We start from the raw sequence: 24,298 nt of genomic DNA on the forward strand, positions 1-24,298 counted from the left end.
TGTCCTGCTCTGAGCCTCAGTCTAGCTCCAAACCTCCTCTAAGGAGCCTCCCTCTGCTTTCCCGCCCAGGGTTCTCTGCATCTTTCAGCCGGAAAGCAATCTTCTCACCACCATGCCGGTGGGTTTCTTTCCTCAACCGGACTGTTAATCCTCAAGGGCAGGGTCTGAGTCCTACCTATCTGCATAACCCCCTCTACATCACTGGGGCCTAGCACAAGGCTTATCTTCTGAAAGGCGCAATGTTTGTTAAAGTTGTGAATGAACTCCATTTGCATTTTATCTCTGGCATTGTCTAAACCAAAGAGAATCACACTTCTCAGAAGAGGGAACATATTCAAATACCAAGAACTGCAGTTCCTGGTAAGACCTTTTAGAAAATGACGTTACTAACAGCAGCGACTGGAAACTCAGCTGAATGCTTAAGTGCTAAAAACAGTGAAATGGGCCAAGACTTGAACAGTCATGGTTTAGGTAGCCTGGGGGCGGGGGGGAAGGTGGGGGAGGGTCACGACCATCTGAAGTTTAAGAACCACAAACAACTTCTTTCATAAGAATTACATATATTTACATTGTGGGTATCTGGGATACACTTTTCACAGGAATTACTGTTCAAATCCAAAGACCACCCAATCTGGGAACCTCTCTCAACAGTCTGAGCCAGCATTTCAGATAGGAGATAAGCAGTAGCCAACTGGAGTGGCTTTGGAAAGGCCACTCTAAAATGAAATAACCTGTTGTTGTCACTGTCTTCCTCCCCAGACTTCTTTTTGGGATGAAGCACCATCCTGTGACTCCCCAAGGAGCCACCCTGTTCAGTTCTCCATGAAGCTCCCGGGGGGGTCCAGGCTATGGGGAGGGCTCTTCAGCTTGGGGGTAGACAGGTGTTCCAACTCATAGCGTCCGTTCTCAGACGCCTTGTGTGTGACATTCTCCTTCATGCCTTCCTGGCTCCTCTTGTGCTCAATAATCTGCTGGAGCTGGTGCCCAGCATATTCTGGCTTGGTGGTCAGCGGGCCGGCTGGCACGGCTATGCCAAGAACATCGGACACCATGTAGGGGCGCAGCCAGCCCACCAGAGGAGTGCTTCCAGGGCTATAGTGGGTCTGCTTGTGGTAGAAGAGAAGTCCATCTACCTATAAAAGGGGAAACCAGGGACCAAAATGACTTCCCGGGCCCCATGTTCCAGGAGAGTCCATGCACACCGGGGCAGCTCTAGGGTGCCAACTCCCTTTCCTGGATCACTGCCAGGGGAAGAAGAATCCTTGTTTCTCACACATGCAATTTCTTTAAATGAAGAAATGGCCTAGTAAACTAAATTTTAGAAAATAAAAACATAAATAGCACTTTCTTGTTTACAGGGTGCTTGCTACCCACTACTTTATCCTCTTAGCCACTGCTGAGGGTGTTTAAGAAAAGGGGCTAGGGCTAGTTCTGGGGTCCTCCCTAAAAACACAGTATGGGGGAGCCTGGGTGGCAGAGTTGGTTGAGTGTCCGACTCTTGGTTTCAGCTCAGGTCGTGATCTCAGAGTCTGTGAGATCAAGCCCCGCATTGGGCTCCATGCTCAGCACGATGTCTGCTTGAGAGTCTCTCTTCCTCTCCCTCTGCCCCTTCCACTCGGGCTCTCTCTCTCTCTCTCAAATAAATAAATCTTAAAAAAAAAAAATAGGGGCACCTGGGTGACTCAGTTGGTTAAGCGTCTATCTTTGGCTCAGGTCATGATCCTAGGGTCCTGGGATTGAGCCCCACACTGGGCTCCTACTTGGTGGGGAGCCTGCTTCTCCCTCTCCCTCTGCCTCTTCCTTGGCGTGTGCTCTTTCTTTCTCTTGCTCACTCTCTCTCTCAAGTAAATAAATAAAAATCTTTTTAAAATAAAATAATTAAATAAAAATAAAAATACAGTATGAAGCAGAAATTCAACTTGAACCCAGGTTTTCTGTCCCCAGATCCCATGCACTTTTCACCACTCAGATGTGTCTGTAATGGGGAATGTGCTCCACACAGGGAACAAAGCAGGGGAATTGGACAGGCCCCTCCAAGATGCTGGACTGCTGAGCACAGGGGAAACAGGCTGTCAGGAAGCCCTGCTCCCCATGCCATTGTTGGCTGCCTAACCTCCCCCTAAATTGTCTGCAAGCTATGTTCTGGGAAACTCAGTTTTTCTCAACGGGAAGACCTCCTACAGTCCCACATTTTCTTTTCCATGATTCAGTGACTCATCTCTAAAAAGCATTTATTGTCACTGGGGCATAAGGATTATAAATAAAGATGGTGTTTTTACCACCTTCCTAATTGACTCCCAGAAATGAAGGCAACTTGGCTTTTGCCATTTCCTCATTTGGGAAGCTGTGATCCTTTTAGCAAAATTATATCAAGTTCAAGCAAATACTTGTGGGTGACGAGGCAGAATTTTAAAGGGTATGAGGGGCAAAGGAAAGGTTGTGTGCTGAGCCTGGAGAGGGTAACTGCAGGTTCTGAGGATGACAAGAGACTGCCGAGGACTGAGGAACTTCTAGGGACATGAGACTTGCAGTGCTAAACTGGGAAAGATCTGGACAAACCAGGGCAGGTTGGTCACCCTGCTGCCGTGCCACTGCTCAGCAAGCAGCGCCACCCCCAGGGACCATCTACTCTTGGGAGGGAGGATAAGGAGTTCGTGCCCCCTTGGTCTGTCAGTCACAGGAGCCCCCAACTTTACCATCAGCTATGGCAGTCAAACAAGGGGCCTGGCTATCAGGCTCGTAGCAGAAAACAGGCACCCAAGAAGGACCTGGGAATGGAAGCCTTGGCCCTCCCTGCACCCCTGCCTCTCCATATGTACAATGAGGGGTGTAGATGAGCTGTCCTTGCAGGGCCCTTCCAGCCCTGGCATTCTGACTTAACTAGCAGGGTGGAGCTGAGGCTCTGAAGGGCAGTGGCACATCCTTTCCCAGGAATCAGCTTTCAGCCCTTCTCTGATGCTCTGACACAGCAAAGTCAGAGGATATCCTAAGACTCTGTGTAGCCAAGGGTCCCTGCATCCTGCAATCGGGTCAGAGCAATAAAGACAATAGTTGTTACCTCAAAGGGGAAATCCATAGACAGCACCTTACACAGGCTCTCAGGAGTACAAGGGAAATTCTTTAGCCCCACAAATTTAAACTAAAATATAAATTAGAGAAAAGAATTAGTACATGTTACAAATAGTACTGGTTCCAGCAAGTGAAAAATTGTATCAAAGAAGAAAAGTTCAGTCTCATCCTTCCCTACCCGCCTCCACCCTATGAATTACTGGGTTGGTAGTCCTCAACCTTGCTTTATCCACAAGAATCACCAGGGGAACTCTTAAAAATCACTGAAGCCCAGGCCCCACCCCGAGATTCTGACTGAATTGGCCTGGGTCCCAGGCATTTTTTTTTTTTAAAGCTATCCAGTTGATTTTGACACACAACTAGGACTGACAACCACTGTCCTGTGCTAGGTTTAGGGACTGTATGTTATTCTCGAAGCCATATGACAGTGCTAAAGAAGGACTAGTGCAGCCCCTTTCACATCAGCAAGGATTTTTAGACTGAACAGTGTAACAAAGTGATTAGGACTAAAACTCTAAAGTCAGATTGCTTGGGTTTGACTCCCAACTCTGCCAATCATTTCATCTGTATATACCTCTGCTGTCCCATCTATAAAACAGGATAATAAAAGTATCTCCCTCATAGGGTTGTTGCACGGGTTCAGTGAGATAATACATGCAGAGCACTCAGAACATTTCAGACCCAGCTGCTCCCATGTTCCCCTTCCTCAATACATGTTCTTTCAAGACCTTCCTGGTAACATCACTGGATACTGACCCCATTTACTGTCCTGTAATTGGTTATCTGAATCCCTTTAAAAGTGTTGTAAGCAATCCAAGCAAATGCCAATCTATGGGGCTTTGCTAATAAAATGCCCTGAACACAGCTGTCACATATTTCATCGCTGAGTGGGTAGCAAAGACATATGGGCTGTCATCCTGGGCTGTGGGACCTTGGGGAAGGCAGTCCCCTCTCTGAGCTTATCCTCATCTGTAAAATGAGGCAGCTGACTAGATGAGGTCACTCTCAGCTCAGATACAAGAACAGAGGTTCTCAAAGTGTGGTCCGCGGACTAGCAGTACCAGCAACACTGGGGAACTTGTTAGAAATACAAATCCTCAGGCTCACCCTGACCTACTGAATCAGAAACTTAGGCGAGGAAGCCCAGGCATCTATGTTTACCAAGCCTCCAGATACTGCTGACGCATGCTACAGTTTGAGAACCACTGTACGAGAGCTATTAGCATTTTATATCAGTTACAGTGATTAGCATTTTATATCAACCACTATTTATTGAGTGACTACCGTAAGTATCATGTTAGGAGAACTTGCTCATTTGTATCACTTGGTTCTTAGAACAACCCGGTAAAGTAGGTGTTATTAACCCTATAACACAGATGAAGAAATTAAGGCCAACTGAGGTTATTAACTTTAGCTAGTAATTGTTAAAGCCAAAACTAGTTCAGATCTGGATGACTGTTAAGCCCACATCCTTCTCGTTGTGCCACGCTGCCTCAACAACAAGATAATTTCATTTATAATGATTATATTCAGATAATAGAACAATCCAAACCAATCCCCCTAAAGAATCCTACAGTCCTAACACCAGGCCTTACGGGATTAAGCTTGGTTTTCTCTCCCAGTCCTTGTTCTTCTGGTAACTTTGAATGCATCCAGTAGAATCGGAAATCAGTCTGCCACAGAGAAGGGAAATAGAAAGATGAAATGCTGCTCATTTCAAACTATAATCTGAACAAAAACACCCCATTCTAAATGGCCACCTAATTTATAGAGACCTAAGCTCCTCTATCATTACCTCATTGTCCCTTCAAACACTGCCATAAGGTCAGGAAAATGTTTATAAAATCTTTGAAGATTTTTTCTTAAAACCCAATAAGATTTTTAAAAGCAGTTGAGCCAACATATATTACTAATGGCCTACTTTGTGTCAGGCTCCATGCTAAGGACTTTATGCACATAATCTTATTAATCCTCAACCACACTCTGAGAATTGGATTGCCATTATTTCCATTCTATAGGTGAAGACTCTGAGGCTCACAGAGCTTATATCATTTCCCCATAGAAAATACAAGGTGACCCAGGACTCTAACTCCAAAGCACATTATGTTAACCTTTGTTTTATTTTATTGTTTTTTTTTAAAGATTTTATTTATTCATTTGACAGAGAGAGACACAGCGAGAGAGGGAACACAAGCAGGGGGAGTGGGAGAGGGAGAAGCAGGCTTCCCACTGAGCATGGAGCCCAATGTGGGGCTTGATCCCAGGACCCTGGGATCAGGACCTGAGCCGAAGGCAGACGCTTAATGACTGGGCCACCCAGGCACCCCAAACTTTGTTTTATTTTAATTCTGAGGATAGGAAACTACTATATAGTTGTAACTTCTCATAAACTACTTTATTCTCTGAATTACTGATATGTATACTTCTGTAGCCATTAAGTGCCTTTTGTTTCTTGTACATTATTTTGCTCTTAAAAATAAAAAAAGCCTATTCTATATATTACAGAAACACAGGTAATTTTATTTATTTAAAGATTTTATTTATTTGAGAGAGAGAGAGCGTGTGTGCATAAGCAGGGGGAAGGGCAGAGGGAGAAGCAGACTCCTCGCTGAGCAGGCAGCCCGACCTAAGGCTCAATCCCAGGACTCCAGGATCATGACCTGAGCCGAAGGCAGATGCTTAACCCACTGAGCCACCCAGGCACCCCGAAATACAGGTAATTTTAGTATCCAAATTTACAAGTTGTGAATACATGTTATAAAACATCCTTCAGCAGAATTAAAGAAAAATATGTTCTAGATTAAATTTATGAGATCTGAGTTTTAGGTGTGGCTCTGCACTAGAGCAAGGTACTCACCATCTGTGGTTTCAGCTTCCATACTTATATGAGGAATGACAACAGTACTCACCTTATAGAGCTGTTGTAAGGGCTTCAGTGAGATAGTGCTTAGAAAGTGCTTGGCAATGCAAGTCTTAGCTATATTGTTAGAATGAGGCGTGTATTCGAATTCTGAAGCACCACCATCTAGCAGCATGCTTTGGAAAATCACGCTTCGGCTAATGGCTACGGAAAGAAGCAGCCTATAGTGACAACCCGTGATTCTCACACTTGGGCCTGCATGAAGATTGCCTGGAGGTTTGTTAAAACATGAGTTGAGTTGAGGGGCACCTGGGTGGCTCAGATGGTTAAACGTTTGCCTTCGGCTCAGGTCATGATCCCGGGGTCCTGGGATCGAGCCCCACATTGGGCTCCTGGCTCGGCGGGGAGCCTGCTTCTCCCTCTCCCTCTGCTTCTCCCCTGCTCATGCTCTCTCTCTCTCTGTATCTCTGTGTCTAAAATGAATAAATAAAATCTTTAAAAAAAAAACAAACAAACATGAGTTGACCCCAGAGTTTCTCATTCAGTAGGTCTGGGAATTTGCATTTCTAACCACTAGAAAACTGAGACAATGATGGGGGAGTATGGGGAACAGAAGTGGAGTCTGAGGGGCTGACCCAGCCTCACTCCAATGACTGCCACCGTCACTCATAGGAATCACCGATCTCAGAAAAACCTTGGGGGAAGGTGAAACTTGAGGGGAGAATATTGGGGCATCTCCTCACTCTCACTTGGAAAATCTCCTTCCAGAGCTGGCCCCTCAGAGATTTGCGCCATTGTGTCATACAAAGGAGGCCCTTCTGTTTTCAGGGTCAGGATGTGGTTGGTGAGGCAGCAGAGCTGGCTGGAGACTCTTCGGTGGTGACTTAATTCCACCTTCTCTTCCTTGTGCTGCCTGCACAAGATGGCATCCCTGTTGCCCACAATCTCCCCTGCCAGCAATCCTCCCCCACTCTGGGGAGGCAGGGCGGCGGCGGCAGCTTCTACAAAGTCCTAGCCTACCCCTCTGCTCTGTTTCACTCTTTCCTCCCCTCAAGAATTGCTGTACTTCCCTTAATTCCTCCTACTTCTTTTTTTTTTTTTAATGAAGCTAATTTAAACACATTCAAAGATGCAAGGAACATTAGATAATGTTCTTGATATACCACATCCTGTGCACACCAAGAAGCTGGTCACGTACCAAACCCACATGCTGAGCCACTTTCCTGGGAGGAGAGGAGAAAACAGGAGAAGACATGAGGAGAGTATCAATCCTTACCTGGCAGTCATAAAAAGGGTGTCCCCGCCAGCACATCACGTCCAGAACATAGTAGGTCTGGTTCACCTCGCTGTAAATGCAGTCCAGAATGGTGTAGTCTGGGGATACAGAGCAGAAAATCAGTACAGGGTACCCCTTCCAATCAGAGTTCATTAGGGAGAAAGTTCTTCATGGCCCTTTCTTGTTCCTGGTGCGCGTAAGGGTGATGTGAGTAGGACAGCATGAGAGAGATCAAGGCAACCCTTAAGCGAGGTGGGAATTCTAAACTTTTAGATAAACTGGGACATTTACTCACCTTAGAAAAGCTCCAGTCCAAAAGCAAGTAATCCATTTTAATTTACATGCACTTTTCTTTTTTTAAAGATTTTATTTATTTATCTGACAGAGAGAGACACAGCAAGAGAGGGAACACAAGCAGGGGGAGTGGGAGAGGGAGAAACAGGCTTCCTGCAGAGTGGGGAGCCCGATACGGGGCTTGATCCCAGGACCCTGGGATCATGACCTGAGCCGAAGGCAGACGCCTAACGACTGAGCCACCCAGGCGCCCCTTACATGCACTTTTGAGTTCCTATCATATGTGGTGTGCTCTGTGGGGAATATTAACCATAAATAGTCCCTGCCCTTAAGGAAGTGACAATCCAGTTAAGGAGATAAGATGATCATAGAGAAAAGAACCAAGAGCTGAACTGTACAACACAAACACAACACAAAGAGCAACAGGAATTCCAGAAGAGGGAGACTGGCATAGCAGGAAATGCTTCACAGAAGAGATGGTACGTGAACGTAGTCTTCCGGGATCAGAGGATTAAAACAACAGGGCAGAGGGGAGGTGGAATGGCATTTCAGACCAGAATACTGATGTGGCGTAACAAAGGCCTACAGGTAGAATGAACAGGGCACATGTGGGCAACAAGCAGGCAAGCGAGCTGAATAGAGCTAGGAGTGTGTATAAGGAGTAGGGGAAAGACATGAGGATGGGTGAACCAAAGTTCACGTGTGAAGCACTCCAAAAGCAAACAGAAAAATCTAGGCTCAGTACCAAGCACACCAAGGGAGCCTGAGCAGGCAGGGAAGAGAACAGGGTTCAGGCCCAGCTCTGCCACTTCAATGAACGGCTGTTGGCAAGTGATTTAACCTCCATGATCTTAGTCTCCTCAGCTGAGCCTAGGTTGGAAGGAGAGGCTAAGGTTAGAACAACGATAAAGGAGAAAAGGGAATTTGGCAGGAAGCCCCAGCAACAGCTCACTGTACTTTACATTCGGCATTCTGAGGAACCTAACCCCCCAAAACTGCACATGTCACCTTGTAATGGATGTCCACAGGGAAGGTGTGTCGATTTTAATTCAGGGATTTGTTCCCCAGCAGGCCTCACAGGGCTGCATCTATTCTCTTTTTTTTTTTTTTTTTTAAAGATTTTATTTATTTATTTGAGAGAGAGAATGAGATAGAGATGGAGAGCACATGAGAGGGGGGAGGGTCAGAGGGAGAAGCAGACCCCCTGCCGAGCAGGGAGCCCGATGTGGGACTCGATCCCGGGACTCCAGGATCATGACCCGAGCCGAAGGCAGTCGCTTAACCAACTGAGCCACCCGGGCGCCCCAGGGCTGCATCTATTCTGTAGTTGAGGCGGCCTGACCTTGAAGAAGATGGCCCGAATCCAGATGTACAGTTTCAAAGGTATGCTTTCAGAGTGAGTCTTTAAAGCAAGTAACCAAGGACCTTCCACTGTCTTTTACTAATTATAAACTTAATAAATAGGGGCACCTGGCAGGCTCACTTGGTAGAGCATGTGACTCTTGATCTTGGGGTGGTGAGTTTGAACCCCTGTTGGGTGTAAAGATTATGTAAAAATATATATATATTTCTAAACAAACAAACAAACAAACTTAATAAATAGATGATTTCATGTAGGTACCTTTTGCTGTTGTTGAGTTTCGCCTATTGCCTCCTGGCAGAAGGGAAGAAAACCTGTTGACACAGTAACCACTCTTGGTGTAGGCGCTGGTAGAACCCTGTGTGGAAAGTTACCATTCCCATTAGGCATCAAGGTCTCCTTACCCTCTTGCTTCCACAATCTGCAGAGGTGTCATCAGCCCAAAGATGGCTCTCAGCAAATCCTCCCGGAAGGAAAGCATTTCAACCTCCATGCCAGGCACAGCTGCTGCAGCTGCTATGGAACGCAAAGTGTGGGCAACCCTTCAGGCACACTCTCTCCTCGGGAGCTTTGTACTAGCACTTTGCTGTCGCTCAATAAACCTTGCTTTGCTGCCCACTACTCTGTCTGGTCTACCTCTTCATTTTTCGAAGTGATGTGACCAAGAACCATGGGCACCGATGGAGAAAAAAATCCTGAAACATTTATGGGGTCTCGTCCGGGATCTCCACCACCATTAAGGACAACTAACCAATAAAGGTCATCAAACTCCAAATGGTGGTTCAGATGGAGCCTCACATGGAGGTCAAACCAGACATCCACAGGGGGCCTCTTGATAGATCGGGACGAGACGCCCCTGACCAGCAGAAGGTAGCTATGAACGGTTGTCATCCTTCTTCCCTAACAGCAGTTACGATTACCTCTTCAGAGGGGGGAATGATGAAGGATAGTTGGAAGGCAGATAGGTAGGGACAAGGGGCCCCCGCCCTAAGAGAAACCACCCTTGAAAGGATCTTACACCACCCTGAAGGAGCCCTCCACCCTTTCTCATGTGATAGGTAGATGACAAAAACCTGATTCGATGACAGGCGCAGGGAGGGTTCATCAGATGAAAACAGCCCGCTAACAAGCCCATAAAACCCCCTAGACTTAGAAACTCCAGTGGCAACCCAATCGGGTCCCCTTCCTCCTTGGGAGCTTTGTACTATCACTTTGCTATCACTCAATAAACCTCGCTTTGCTGCCCACCAAAAAAAAAAGGAACACAAAGTGCAAAGAATTCCTCCTGCTATAGACCAGCATGCTGGGATAGGGAGGAAGAAGCGACTCACCCTGGAGGCCACAATCAGGGCTCTTTTTCCAACAGGGCACACGACCACAATCCATTCTTGCCCCAAATCTGAAGGGACATCAATTAACCACTCAGACAGCATCAACTGGGAACACAAAAAAAATGGCATTAAAAATCAACAGGGGTGGGGGCTGCCCAGCTTGATCAGTTGGTAGAGCATGCAACTCTTGATCTCTCAGGGTTGTGAATTCAAGCCCCACTTGGGTGGAGAGATTACTTAGAAAAATGAAATATTAAAAAAAAAACCAACAGGGGTGTGCTGCTGCAATGTTTGCAGTGACAAAGAATTCACATCCTATATATATATATATATATATATAATGAAAATACATATAAGGCTGATGGTAGACCTCTGCTCACTTGCTCTTAGTCGACTTGTCTCAGCTGACAGAATGGAGGCCGCTCACTGTGAGCTTCAACTTCTCTCCTCGTCTTCATTTCCTGCATCCATAGTACATTCTTTTCTTTTTTTTTTTTAATGAGAGATGTTTCTTTTTTATTTTATTTTATTTATTTATTTCAGAGAGAGAGAGAATGAGAGATAGAAAGCATGAGAGGGAAGAGGGTCAGAGGGAGAAGCAGACTCCCCGCTGAGCAGGAAGCCCGATGCGGGACTCGATCCCGGGACTCCAGGATCATGACCTGAGCCGAAGGCAGCCGCCCAACCAACTGAGCCACCCAGGCGCCCCTCCATAGTACATTCTTACTACCTCGCCTCCTGTGTCTGGGTGACAGGACCTCCTTCTTCCTCTTACTTTGTCCATCCACCTGCTGTTCTCATAACTATTATGTTCCAGGGGCTATACCTCAGAGATGAATAAGGTCCCTGACCTTGAGATGCTCTTAATCTAGATCATCATTTCCCAAACTGGTGACCCCAAATACTGTACAAAGGATGTTAGGAAATCTGCCTCAAGAAAGGGGGGGGGTGAAGAATGAAATCTTGCGGGGTGCCTGGGTGGTTCAGTTGGTTAAGCGACTGCCTCCGGCTCAGGTTATGATCCTGGAGTCCCAGGATCGAGTCCCGCGTGGGGCTTCCTGCTCAGGAAGGAGTCTGCTTCTCCCTCTGCCCCTCTCTCATGCTCTCTCTCTCTCATTCTCTCTCTCTCTCAAATAAATAAAATCCTAAAAAAAAATGAAATCTTGCCATTTGCAATGACGTGGATGGAGCTAGAGTGTATTATGCTATGTGAAATAAATCAGTTAGAGAAAGACAAATACCATATGATCTCACTCCTATGTGGAATTTAAGAAAGAAAACAGATGAACATATGGGAAGGGGGAAAAGAAAAAAAGGAGAGAGGGAAATAAGCCATAAGTGACTCTTAATGATAGAGAACAAACTGAGGGGTGACGGAGGGAGGTGGGTAGGGGATGGGCTAGATGGCTGATGGGTATTAAGGAAGGCACTTGTGATGAGCACTGGGTACTGTATGGAAGTGACGAATCGCTGAATTCTACTCCAGAAACCAATATTGCACTGTATGGTAACTAACAAAATTTAAACTAAAACAAAAGGGGGGGTGGTGGTGGTGGTGAAATGAATTTTGCAAAGAATAACTCTTCCACTCTTGGCTCACAATTCCTCCCATTACACAGAGACTGGCCTATCAACGAATCGCCCCCACAGAATCTTTCATCTCTCCTTCCCCTTGGCCCACAAAATGCTCACGCCCTAATCTTTAAAAACAAAACAAAAATGAAAACATTTTATCACTCTGCATTTCTGTTAAAGTATCCCACTTCGTCCTTCTTAAGACGACTTCGTATTTCTAGACGCTGCCCTCCCGCCCACTCTGACACCTTCAGTCCAGATTTGCTACCCCGCAGCCCGTTCAGAGGCCGTCAGGGACCCGCTTGCTGCCACGTGTCTCTCTTCTCTCTCCTCCCCCTTATCCCCCTTGCTCCACTGCTCATGTCACCACCTCCTCATCCTCGACACATGTCCCCTTGGCCGTGTGAGCCAGCGCTATTCTTTTTTTTCCTCCAAACGCTCCTCCACACACTCCCCCAAAACATGTAGAGAATCTTCAGGAGGCTGTCTTAGGTTCCTTTTCTTTTCTCTCAGAGGTTGTCCGCTTGGGGCTAGGTCGCAACTACTTCTGCAGCTTCACCTGCCACTTCTGAGAGGACACCCCCCAATTCTCCTTCTGTTTCTTTTCTGTCCTTGCTTTTGTTTTCTTAAGTAAGCTCTACACCCAACACGGGGCACAAACTCACAACCCCGAGATCAAGAGTCACACGCTTCACTGACTGAGCCAGCCAGGTACCCCAATTCTCCTGCCTTTTCATGTCCAGACTGCTTTCCTTTTCTCCAGACCTGTATTTCCAGCCATCCACGTGGTATCTCTTTCTCTGCTTGCTCCCTCTGTACCTTAAACTCAGGGTCCCCAAAACAGGATTCATGGTCTTTGGTCGCCCAAGTAGCTTCCATCCCTGAAACTCCCCTACTTCCCCTCTGCATCCTGTAGCCCTGTTAATGGCAACACCATTCTCTGTTACCGAATCTTAAACCAAGCATAATCAACACATCCTTAAAGAATGGTAGTGTTACACCACCAAAAGCACAAGTGACAACACAAAGGATAAATAAGACTACATCAAAATTTAAAACTTTAGTGCTGCCTGTAATACCATCAAGAAAGTAAAAAGACAAACCCACAGAATGGGAGAAAATATTGCAAATTATGTATCTGATAAGAGATTGTTATGTTGTTTTTAAGATTTTATTTATTTATTTGACAGGGAGAGAGAGAGAGAGAGAGGAGCACAAGCAGAGGGAGCGAAAGGCAGAGGGAGAGGGAGAAGCAGGCTCCCCACTGAGCAGGGAGCCCTATGGGGGCTTGATCCGAGGCCCTGGGGATCATGACCTTAGCTGAAGGCAGATGCTTAACCGACTGAGCCCCTCAGGTGCCCCCTGATAAGAGACTTGTATCTAGAACATATAAAGAACTCTTACCACTTAATAATAAAAGACAACTCAATTAAATGGGCATAGAGGGGTGCCTGAGTGGCTCAGTCAGTTAAGCATCCGACTTTTGATTTTGGCTCAGGTCATAATCAGGGTCGTGAGATTGAGCCCTTGTCAGGCTCTGTGCTGGGCGTGGAGCCTGCTTGAGATTCTCTCTCTCCCTCTCCCTCTGCCCCTCCTCTTTCTCTCTTTCTTTCTCTCTCTCTCTCTCTCTCCCCCTCTAAAAGAAAAAAAATGGGCATAGACATTTCTCCAAAGAAGATATACAAATGGTTAATAAGCACATAAAAAGATGCTTGATATCATCAGTCCTCAAGGAAATGCAAATCAAAACCATGAGACACCACTTCATACCCTCTAGGATGGCTATACTCAAAAGGATGGACAATAAAAAGCATTGGCAAAGGTGTGGAGACATTGGAGCCCTCATACACTGCTGGTGGGAATGTAAAATGCTTTAGTCACTTTGGAAAACAGTCTGGTAGCTCCTCAAAACGTCAAACATAGAATGATCTAGTAATTCCATTCCCAGGTATATGCCAAAGAGAAATAAAAACATATCCATGCAAAAACTTGTTCGTGACTATGCACAGCAGCATTATTATTCACAACAGCCAGAAAGTGGGAGCAACTCAAATGCCACCACCTGATGGGTAGACCAGCCAAATGCCGGGTATCTGGACAACAGAACATTGTCTGGGAATAAAAAGAAACGAAGTTCTAATGCACACTCCAACACAGATGAACTTAAAAAACCTTATGCTAAGTGAAAAAAAACAGACACAAAGAGCACATCTCATTTGATTCCACTTATAGCACATGTCCAGAAGAGGCGAGTCCAGAGAGACAGAAAGTAGATTACTGACTGTTAAGGGCTGGGGGAAAGGAAGAATGGGAGTTGACTACTGATGGGTGTGAGGGTCCTTTTGGGGGTGATGAAAATGTTCTGGAATTAGAGAGTGGTAATGGCTGCACATTACCTGTGACTAGACTAAAAAACACTGAATTGTATCCTGTAAATGTGTGAATTGTATGGTATGTGAATTTATCTCAACACAGCTGTTTAAAAAAATAGTAGCTAATATTTGTGGGACATCTATTATGGGCTCTGTGCTAGGCATTTAGGGTACATTATCTGCTTCAATCCTTCCAACAATCCTGTGAAATAGTACTGTAACTATCCCCATTCTACAGTTAAGAAACCAGAGACTTAGAGCAGTTAAATAACTTGCTCAAGGTCAACAAAGAGCCTGATTTTGAGGTCAGGTGGATGGGACTTCAGAGCTTAAATAATTAACCACTTCTCACACTGCCTCTTCTATCCGGTCCACTGTTAAATTTTGTCCATTCATCGTGGCGACATTTCTCACACTCATGACCTCATTTCCTTCGCACCCTCACTGCCCTCAGCACCAGCAGCAGAGTGTTTTAGCAAAGCTAAGCTCCCTACTCCAGCCTCTCTCTTCCAGGTCCTTCTATACACGGACGTGCATGCCATACAAAGTCCCAACTCTGTCCCTGGCTCAAAAATTCTCGGTGGTTCCCCACAATCTAAAACACAGTCTATACTCCCGCAGATGTTTCTGCTGTATTCCTCCTCCCAGTCCTATGCTGCTCCATCCTCACTGGCCTGCACGCTGCTCTCAGCACACCATAGGGCTCTTGCTCTTCCTCTTCCTGCTGCCTGGAAGGCCCTGGAGTGCTCTGCACGTCTGCCTGTCAATGTCCTACCTCCTCCTGGGGCGCCTGGGTGGCTCAGTGGGTTAAGTGGCTGCCTTTGGCTCAGGTCATGATTCCGGGGTCCTGGGGTGAGCCCTGCCCCTGAGTCAGGCTTCCCTGCTCAGCAGGGAGTCTGCTTCTCCCTCTGCCCCTCCACCAGCTCATGCACATACTCTCTCCCTCTTGCAAATAAATAAAATCTTTAAAAAAGAAACAAGCTGTCTCCTCTTTCATTAACCTTTTCCTGATTTCACAATCCTACTTCCTTCCTCGCTATTAGCTAATCTCACTTTCTTATAGCAAAAACCATCATCTCCAACTATTCCAGGAGTACAAGGGCCATTTCTGACCCTTGTCCATCTTCCCACACATAGCCTAGCTTACTACAGAGCAGGGTCTTCAACAATGCTTGCTGAACAGGACTGAACTGCACTTTGTCATAGAAGATGTTATCTGTGCTGTACTGGGGGCACAGAAAGAAGATGGGAGTGTGTATACCCAGAAACCATATATTTTTTAAAGATTTTATTTATTTATTTGGCAGAGAGAGAGAGAACAAGCAGGGGGAGCAGAAGGCAGAGGGAGAGGGAGAAGCAGGCTCCCCGCTGAGCAGAGAGCCTGATGCAGAGCTTAATCCCAGGACTCTGGGATCATGACGTGAGCTGAAGGCAGACGCTTAACCGACTGAGCCACCCAGGCACCCCCAGAAACCATATCCTAAGGTGGGACAGGATTCTGAAGTGACAAGACACTTGGGTTATAGAGAGAATATAATAGCCAGGTAGAGCCCTGGCCCCACTTGGACCCATACACTGCCTCTGGAATACCTGGACTGCCTGAAGCACTGACAGTCTTCATGCCTGCTCCCCCTATAGCTCCACAAACCACACTGGTTTCTTTCTGCAACCAATAGGCCACTTAGTCAAGTTTGTCATAGTCATCTGTTGTTTCATGGCCTCAACCGCATGTAGGCCAATGAATGGGCTGGCCTGGCATTGCTGGCCAGGCACCCCATATTCAAGGGCAGCTGTTCTGCCCACCTTCCACCATCTGAATGTGAAGATCCAAGGCTGACATGTTAGTCTACCGCTCAGGAAAGACTACTAACCTAGGAGGTAGGGTGGGGGCAGTGCTAGCCTGGGCAGGCCCAATCTAGAGTTGCCCTACAACGACCACTAAGAAATGACAAGTGCAGGGACTCTTGTAGTGTAGCAATAGCTCAGGGGCTTTCTGCAGAAGGCTGGTGACCTTTGGTTATAGTATGGGGTAAAGGTTCTCAAACCCAGCACCCACAGCCTCCTTCAGTGACCCCCCCCTTCAGCACATGACACCATAAGCCATTTCTTCTCTAAGTCCATACACTTTATGCATGTAAAGCAGCTTCTTTGAAGTCCCCCATTCCTTCCTCCTGTCTCCTTCTCTCTTTACGGGAACATTTACTTCAGTGGGGCTGGACCTGGGCCTCACCTTCCCTGGACTACTCACTTGATTAGCATAGCGTTTTGGTAACTTCTTGCCAGTGTCAACGTCCATCTCTTCATCATCTTTCTTATCTTCCTCTTCCTCACTCTCCATTCCTGTCCAGTCATCTTCAGCCAGTCTTCTGGCATGATTCACGTAATCCAGCCGCTTGCTGGAGAAAAGAAGGCACAAGGACAGGCCTTTGTCTCCTAGGAAGACCCTCTACAATGTGACAAATTTACTTTTAACTCAGACGTTTCAAATTCAGGATCACCTTGGGGATTCTAGTGGCAGAGATGGTAGAATTTCCTATGTTAAGGCTAACCTAGTGATGGCCCCCTCACTGGTCCTAGGTAGGAAGCCTCCTCTGAACACAATCGGCCTTCCTCAGTTTCCTAAAAACAGGCAGAGTAACATATTGAAAGGAATCTTCAAGGTTCACTAGCTGGAAAGGCTGACCCCGCTCCTGCCCACCCCATTCCAGATTCACATCTCTACCCCCCCTTGGAGCTGACACTTTCCTGTCGGGCAGGCATCTCATCCAAAGGCCCCCAGTGATTGAAGAGAGGAATCACTGAAATGTGGTGAGGAGTTTAAAACAAGAACCACTTCTGGGACTTTCCAATTTATACAGCTTTCTTTTTTTATTTTTTATTTTTAAAAATATTTAATTAATTTATTTATTTGACACAGAGAGAGAGAGAGAGCACAAGCAGGGGGAGCAGCAGATGGACAGCGAGAGAAGCAGGCTCTCTGTTGAGCAGGGAACCTGATGCGGGGCTTGATCCCAGGATCCTGGGATCATGACCTGAGCAGAACGCAGACACTTAACTGCCTGAGTCACCCAGGAGCCCCTAATTTATACAGCTTTCTGAGGAGCATCCAGGCCTTCTTCCATTTCTTTTTTCTTTCTTTCTTTCTTTCTTTTTTTTTTAAGATTTTCTTTATTTGGGGCACCTGGGTGGCTCAGTCGGTTAAGCATCTGCCTTCAGCTCAGGTCATAATCTCAGGGTCCTGGTATCGAGCCCCAAGTTGGGCTCTCTCCTAAGCAGGGAGTCTGCTTCTCCCTCTCCCTCTGTGCTCTCCCTCTCTCTCAAATAAATAAATAAAATCTTTGAAAAAATTTTTTATTTGAGAGAGACAGTAAAAGCTGGAACGAGTGGGGGAGGAAACCCAGGCGTCCCTCAATTTAATATATCTTTATACTTATTTCCCTTTATTTTTACCCTCATTAAAAAAATACATATTCTAGAAAGCTTGGGCAATTGATTAAAAAAGAATAAGAACTGGGGTGCTTGGGTGGCTCAGTTGGTTGAGCGTCTGACTCTTGGTTTCGGCTCAGGTTGTGGTCTTGAGGTCATTGGACTGAGTGCTCAACATGGAGTCTGGTTTGAGATTCTCTCTCTCCCTCTCCCTCCCACTCCATCCTCCCCAAGCTCATGCTCTCTCTCATAAAGAAGTAAAATCTTAAAAAAAAATGAAAAAGAATAAGAACTGTTTGGAATCTGATTGTTCCAAAGTGATTTGTAGATACCATGTAACCTCCTGCACTTGGTTTCCTCAATGCTAAAGCAAGATCCACCACTGAGGCAACGAGACCAGCTCAGTGGTTTCCTCTCAAACACACACACGAGTTCATGCACATTCCCATGAAGGTGCACACCACGGAGAGCACATGCGAGCACAATGGTCTTTTATTTCAAGAATGAGGAAGAGCTGGTGTACTTGTACATGTGCACAGGATGCATATCCATGGTTCTTTCCCATGTACTGTTCGTAATCACAAGAGAAGAAACTACCCAGATGCCCATCAGTAGGGGATTGGTTAGATTACATTATGAAATATCCATTCACTAGAATACCTGATACCATAATAAAGGAATGAGATGGTACTGACATAGAATCTCTCCAAAAACTGCTTTTAAATAAAATGTGCAGGGCGCCTGGGTGGCTCAGTTGGTTAAGCGACTGCCTTCGGCTCAGGTCATGATCCTGGAGTCCCGGGATCGAGTCCCACATCGGGCTTCCTGCTCAGCGGGGAGTCTGCTTCTCCCTCTGACCCTCTTCCCTCTTGTGCTTTCTATCTCTCATTCTCTATCTCTCTCAAATAAATAAATAAAATCTTTAAAAAAAAAATAAAAAAAAATAAAATGTGCAGAACAGTGTCTGTACACTAATTGTTTAAAAAAATGGTATATATACATACAACCACACACTTGCTCATACCTGCACAGAATATCTTTGGAAAGATACAAAAGAAACTATAATATGGGAGAGGAACTGAAAGGCCAGAGGACAGAATTGAGAGGGAGACTTTATTTTCTTTAAATTTTTTTTTTTTTTTTTTAGTATAGCTGACACACAGTGTTACATTAGTTTCAGGTGAACATACACTGATGCAACTTCTCTATGTTATCCTGTGCTCACCACAAGTGTAGCTACTACAACACTATGAAATATCATTGACTGTATTCCCCACACTGTGACTTTTATTCCCGTGACTCATTCATTCCATTAACTGGAGGCCTGCCTCTCCCACTCCCCTTCGCCCATTTTGCCCATTCTCCTACCCCCTCCCCTCTGGCAACCACCAATTTGTTCTCTGTATTTATGGTCCAATTCTATTTTTTGTTTGTTTATTTATTTATTATTCAGAGTCCACATATGAGTGAAATCATGGTATTTCTTTTTCAGTCTGACTTATTTCACTTAGCATCATACTGGGATGGAGACTTTTCACCATATATCCTTACAAATTTTGAATTTTGCATGTGAATACATACAATTAATGTGTTACCTATTCCAAAATAACTTTTAAACAACAGAGGTGGGGGTGTGGAGCAGGGGAGGTGATCTGAGAATGTAATCTGCAAGCAACCCAGAGGCCACAGGGAACCATTTCTGCTAAACACATCCAATGATGCAGCACTGGGCCGAATGCAGACCATAGAGAAACTGTGTACTGTTAATAGTTCCTTCGAATCCTCAATTCCTATGACCAAGAGGAGGCCCATGTTGTACTCAGGATAAATGGACAGGCCCTGCCTTCAGGGCAGCCCAGCCTCAAACACTCCTATCCTGCTCTCTCCCCCTGCTTGCTCATCTTGGCATTGAGGATTCAGTGTATGGAAGACATTTCCTCAGATTCCCTGCGGAATTATTTGTATTGAGCTCTCAAGGGCTCCACAGAAACATTTGGGCTGAAGGCAGACAGGAAGACCACACCAATGCCAGGATTCAGAGTGCAGAAGCCACACAGGGAATGTGGGGAGTGGAAGTCTGGGCGTGGCTTTCACAAGTCCCTAAATCGCAAAGCTCAGTACTGCTGCCAGGAAAATAAGAAAAATTTAACCAAATAACAGCTTTTGCTTTCAAACTTCAGTCTCTCCCTATGTTTCCATCTTTTCCTAAGCTTTCGGTGTAAAGGATGTCTACCTCTGCTAGGATTTACCCCTCCCAATCCCATGGGCAACATGTACCTATAAAAGGGTCTACTTTGAGGAGACAGACCTAGAGCCTCCTGATTGGTTCACAGCTCCCAGCCTGAAGAAAGAGACCAAAGAGTTAAAGCATCCCTTACGATTTCTGCAGTTCCAATAACCGGCGGCGCCGCTCACTCTGCTCCAAGGAACTGTGCTTGGACTTGTACTGGGACAGGCGGGGGTGTGGGGCAGCTGTGCTGTTCAGATCTTGAGACACAGAAAAGCTACTAGCCAGGGCTTGACTCAGCTCTTCCATCTTCCCTACAAAGGAAAACATAAGAAAACAGTTCATTGATTTCATATCACCTCCTGTGTACAGGCAGTTATGATGTAACATGATGGCTACATTCCTAACAAAAACTCACTTAATCCAAAATCACAACTGTTTCTATGGGGAAAAAGGAAGTTAAAGGTAAATGAGTTATATATGAGCAACAGCATTATTTCCTGCAGATATTTTAATAATGATCATCTTAAGAGCTCTCAGTGAACAGATATAAATGTACACATTGAACACTAAGCAAGTTCACCCTGTGACTGAATCTAACTTTTGCTCTGTCATTCATTACCAGCAGCCCTGTCACTAGTTCATTTTTACCATCATTAACATCTAGTGATGTGATCAAGTGCCTAATTTTTTCCTGAATAGTTCTAAATAGCCATTACTCAATAATATAACTTATTTCTTTAATGCATACATTTTATTTTATTTATTTAAATTTTTAAAGGGTTTTATTTATTTATTTGTTAGAGAGGAAGAGAGAGCGAGCGAGCACAAGCAGAGGGAGAGGCAGGCAGAGGGAGAAGCAGGCTCCCCACGGACCAAGGAGCCCACTGCGGGACTCGATCCCAAGACCCTGGGATCATGACCTGAGCCAAAGGCAGACACCTAACTGACTGGGCCACCCAGGCATCCTTTATTTTCTTTTTTTTTTTTTAAGATTTTATTTATTTATTTGTTAGAGAAGGAGAGAGAGAGAGTACAAGCTGAGGGAGGGCTGGCAGAGGGAGAAACAGGCTCCTTATTTTATTTTATTTTTTAAATTATTTTATTTATTTATTATTTTTTAAAAAAGATTTTATTTATTTATTTGACAGAGTGAGATACAGCGAGAGAGAGAACCCAGGCAGGGGGAGTGGGAGAGGGAGAAGCAGGCTTCCCACGGAGTAGGGAGCCTGATGTGGGGCTCGATCCCAGGACCCTGAGATCATGACCTGAGCCGAAGGCAGACGCTTAACAACTGAGCCACTCAGGCGCCCCTTAATTATTTTTTTATTAAAGATTTTATTTATTTATTTGAGAGAGAGAGAATGAGAGATAGAGAGTACGAGAGGGAAGAGGGTCAGAGGGAGAAGCCGACTCCCTGCTGAGCAGGGAGCCTGATGTGGGACTCAATCTCAGGACTCCAGGATCATGACCTGAGCCAAAGGTGGTCGCTTAACCAACTGAGCCACCCAGGCACCCCTCCTTATTTTATTTTTTAAAAGGTTTTATGTATGGGCGCCTGGGTGGCTCAGTCATTGGGCGTCTGCCTTCGGCTCGGGTCATGATCTCGGGGTCCTGGGATTGAGCCCCGCAACGGGCTCCTTGCTCTGCGGTGGGCCTGCTTCTCCCTCTCCCACTCCCCCTGCTTGTGTTCCCTCTCTCGCTGTGTCTCTCTCTGTCAAATAAATAAATAAAACCTTTAAAAAATAAATAAAGATTTTATGTACTTGAGAGAGAGAGAACATAAGTATGCGGAGTGGCAGGCAGAGAGAGAGGGAGAGCGAGAAGCAGGCTTCCTGCTGAGCAGGGACCCTAATATGGGGCTGGATCCCAGGACCCTAGGGTCATGACCTGAGCTGAAGGCAGACGCTCAACTGAGCCACCCAGGTGCCTGTATTTTATTTTTTAAAACTCTGTACCTAATGTGGGGCTTGAACTCACAACCCTGAGAGCAAGAGTCACATGCTCCACCAGCTGAGCCGTCCAGGTGGCCCTGTAATATAACTTTCTGATGCAAATTTTATCCAATTGTTGTTTGACTCTCTAATAAAAGCCAACTTACAGTAAGAAAATAGCTGGTCCTGGGGCCCCAGAGCAAGACAGGGGGAGCCCAAAACCCAAACCTGGCAGTTGCTTTCTCATTTTATAGTTTGTTTTATTTTGTTTGGGGTGGACAAAAGGAAGGTTTCAGGGCTATCCATGCAGGACTCACTTGGAAAAGAGCTAGAATGTAGAAGGCTGCCTACCAGTTAACACCAAGGAGTGTGAAAGACTGACCTGTGGTACATTTGGGAAATGGAGTAGATTGGAGACAGAGTACCCAGGTGTGCCCTAAAGAATGAGAATGGAGAGAAAAAGGTGAATTCACACTTCACTCAGCCTCCTGTGAATGAAGGGACGAAGTGGCATAGGAGCTTAGCTAAGGGTTAAAGGTGTGCCTCAGAGTGTAAGAAAGAGGAACGTATGGGGGAAATCCGACTGGCAAAGCCAGGCTGGCCTAACCCTTCAGGTCTAGAATAAACCAGAGGGCACCACCAAGGCTTAAACTCCACCTCAGGCAGGGTCCCCCTGCTTTGAGCACCAAAACCAACAGGTTCATTCCAGAGCCTCCATAGCTAAAAACAATTCTATGGGCCTCTCCTTGGCAATGAGTTACTTTCCATTGCACATTTGAAGTCAGATTTTCCCCCTAATTTGCAGCATTTTTTTTTTAATTTGAAAGGAACATTAAAAAAATTGTGGTTAAACCCCATGACATAAAATTTGCCATCTTAACCATTTTTAAGTTACAGTTCAGTAGTTGCTGTGCAACCAATTTTCAGAACTCTTCTCATCTTGCAAAACTGAACCTCTATACCCATTAAAATGAAAGGAACTTTTTTTCTTTTAAAGATTTTATTTATTTATTTGACAGAGAGAGAGATAGCGAGAGCAGGAACACAAGCAGGGGAAGTGGGAGAGGGAGAAGCAAGCTTCCCGCGGAGCAGGGAGTCCAAGGCAGGGCTCTATCCCAGGACCCTGGGACCATGACCTGAGCCGAAGGCAGACTCTTAACGACTGAGCCACCCAGGCGCCCCAAAAGGAACTTTTTTTTTTTAAACTTAAGATTGACATATTATCGGTATGGATTTGAGGCGAATCTTAACATATTTGTAACGCAACCAGGGTGGCCATTTGTGAGTAAGGCTGGGTGATGAGTACTTGGGATCCATAATGGTATGCTATTTCCCGTGTTTTACTGACTTTTGTATACGTCTAAACACTTCCAAAATACGCTCTTTAAAAAAAATTAATTATTTCTTCAGCTTATCAAAGTAATGCCCTCAAATAAAATACACTTATTAGGTCGTATCACGCTTTATCTCGGTGTGGCCTCCCGTTCTGCCAAGAATCACAAAATCATTAAACACGCCTTGAATACTGGGGCGGCCCTCTGTACCTTTACGGCTGTTCTTGGCTGGCTCCTGAGCTTTTAATCAATTCCTTGGATGGTCCTGCTTGCAAGGGTTCTGACCTTATCCTGGGTGGTCTCGTCCAGACCCACGCGCGTCCCCTGCCGCCTCTGCCGCCGCCTCCTCCCCCTCCCACCCCTCAGTCCGGGATCGAGGCCTCCACCGGGCTTCAGCCTCCTGGCCTCTACCTGCTCCACTCGGTCGTCCTCCCCGCCACAGCGCCGCATTACCGTTCTCTAGGGACGAGGTCCCGTAGGCCACTCATGATTCGCCCCTCCCCCACAAAGACTACCTGAGGGGTCCTGGCCCGATAGTCTGGATCAGAAAAGCCGGCTGGATCAGTGCTAGCCGGCCAGATGGAGTCACAGCCGGGCGCCGAGGAGCAATTCGGGAGCCAGCAGGGCCCAGGCTCGAACCCAGGACTCACCGGCGGAGATGACAGTTCCAGGAGCCGCGGCCGCTGCTTGCCGGGGGCCGACCAATCAGTGGCCCAGGGAGAGCCGGGCCCGCCCCCTGGGCCGCAGCCGCGCAGCCAGGCCCACCCGCCACGCGCCCGGAGTTTCCGGTTCCGCCCACCGTCGTGAATGCCGGTAGCGCAGTCGCTGTCCGGTAGTTCGCGGGCCGTTATTTCCGCCTTCAAGGGCTGGCGTTTTATCCGTCGGTCGGAACAGGGGTCCTGGCTCTTGTGATGCACGTCCGGAACCATTCCTGCAAGGTGACTTGGCCTCACCGAGGCTTCATTCCTGAGCACAAGCTCCTCCGGGCTCCTTTTGCCAGTGGGAGGAACCCCGAAATCGGGGCCGAGCATTCAAAGCCCTCCGGCCCCCGGGTCCTGAAGCTTGCGCCAGATCCACCCGGGCTTTAGGGGTACACCAGCCGTCTGCTCCCTCTCCTGTGCTTGTGCTTTTTGTACGGACAGTGCCAGTTACCTGAATGACAACCCCTCTCCATCGACTCGTCGCACCCCTAAGTCTCAATTAGACATTCCCTCCGCATTCGCTCTGACTACACTGGCGA

General features: G+C 46.4%; 1 protein-coding gene across 4 annotated transcripts; it reads right to left on the reverse strand.

Moving 5' to 3' along the window:
- Positions 1-540: 540 nt before the first annotated feature.
- Positions 541-23,827, reverse strand: SNUPN (snurportin 1). Of its 4 annotated transcripts, XM_073877397.1 has the most exons (10): positions 23,574-23,764; positions 22,107-22,160; positions 19,942-20,104; positions 16,386-16,533; positions 10,191-10,295; positions 9,121-9,217; positions 7,206-7,303; positions 4,665-4,742; positions 3,059-3,139; positions 541-1,133 (listed from the first exon to the last, which is right to left on the reverse strand). In XM_073877397.1, the coding sequence occupies exons 3-10, from the start codon at positions 20,097-20,099 to the stop codon at positions 813-815; spliced, it is 1,086 nt and encodes a 361-aa protein (XP_073733498.1). In that variant the 5' UTR covers positions 20,100-20,104; positions 22,107-22,160; positions 23,574-23,764; the 3' UTR covers positions 541-812. The 4 variants fall into 4 exon arrangements, with proteins under 4 accessions (XP_073733498.1, XP_025740366.1, XP_025740365.1 ...); XM_025884581.2 differs by lacking the exon at positions 22,107-22,160 and having other exon boundaries at positions 23,709-23,827; XM_025884580.2 differs by lacking the exon at positions 22,107-22,160 and having other exon boundaries at positions 23,574-23,763.
- Positions 23,828-24,298: the final 471 nt, after the last annotated feature.

This window comes from Callorhinus ursinus, unplaced genomic scaffold (genome assembly GCF_003265705.2).
Source record: "Callorhinus ursinus isolate GAN/ISIS: 27379988/994484 unplaced genomic scaffold, GSC_fseal_2.0 scaffold25, whole genome shotgun sequence".
Lineage (NCBI taxonomy): Eukaryota > Metazoa > Chordata > Mammalia > Carnivora > Otariidae > Callorhinus > Callorhinus ursinus.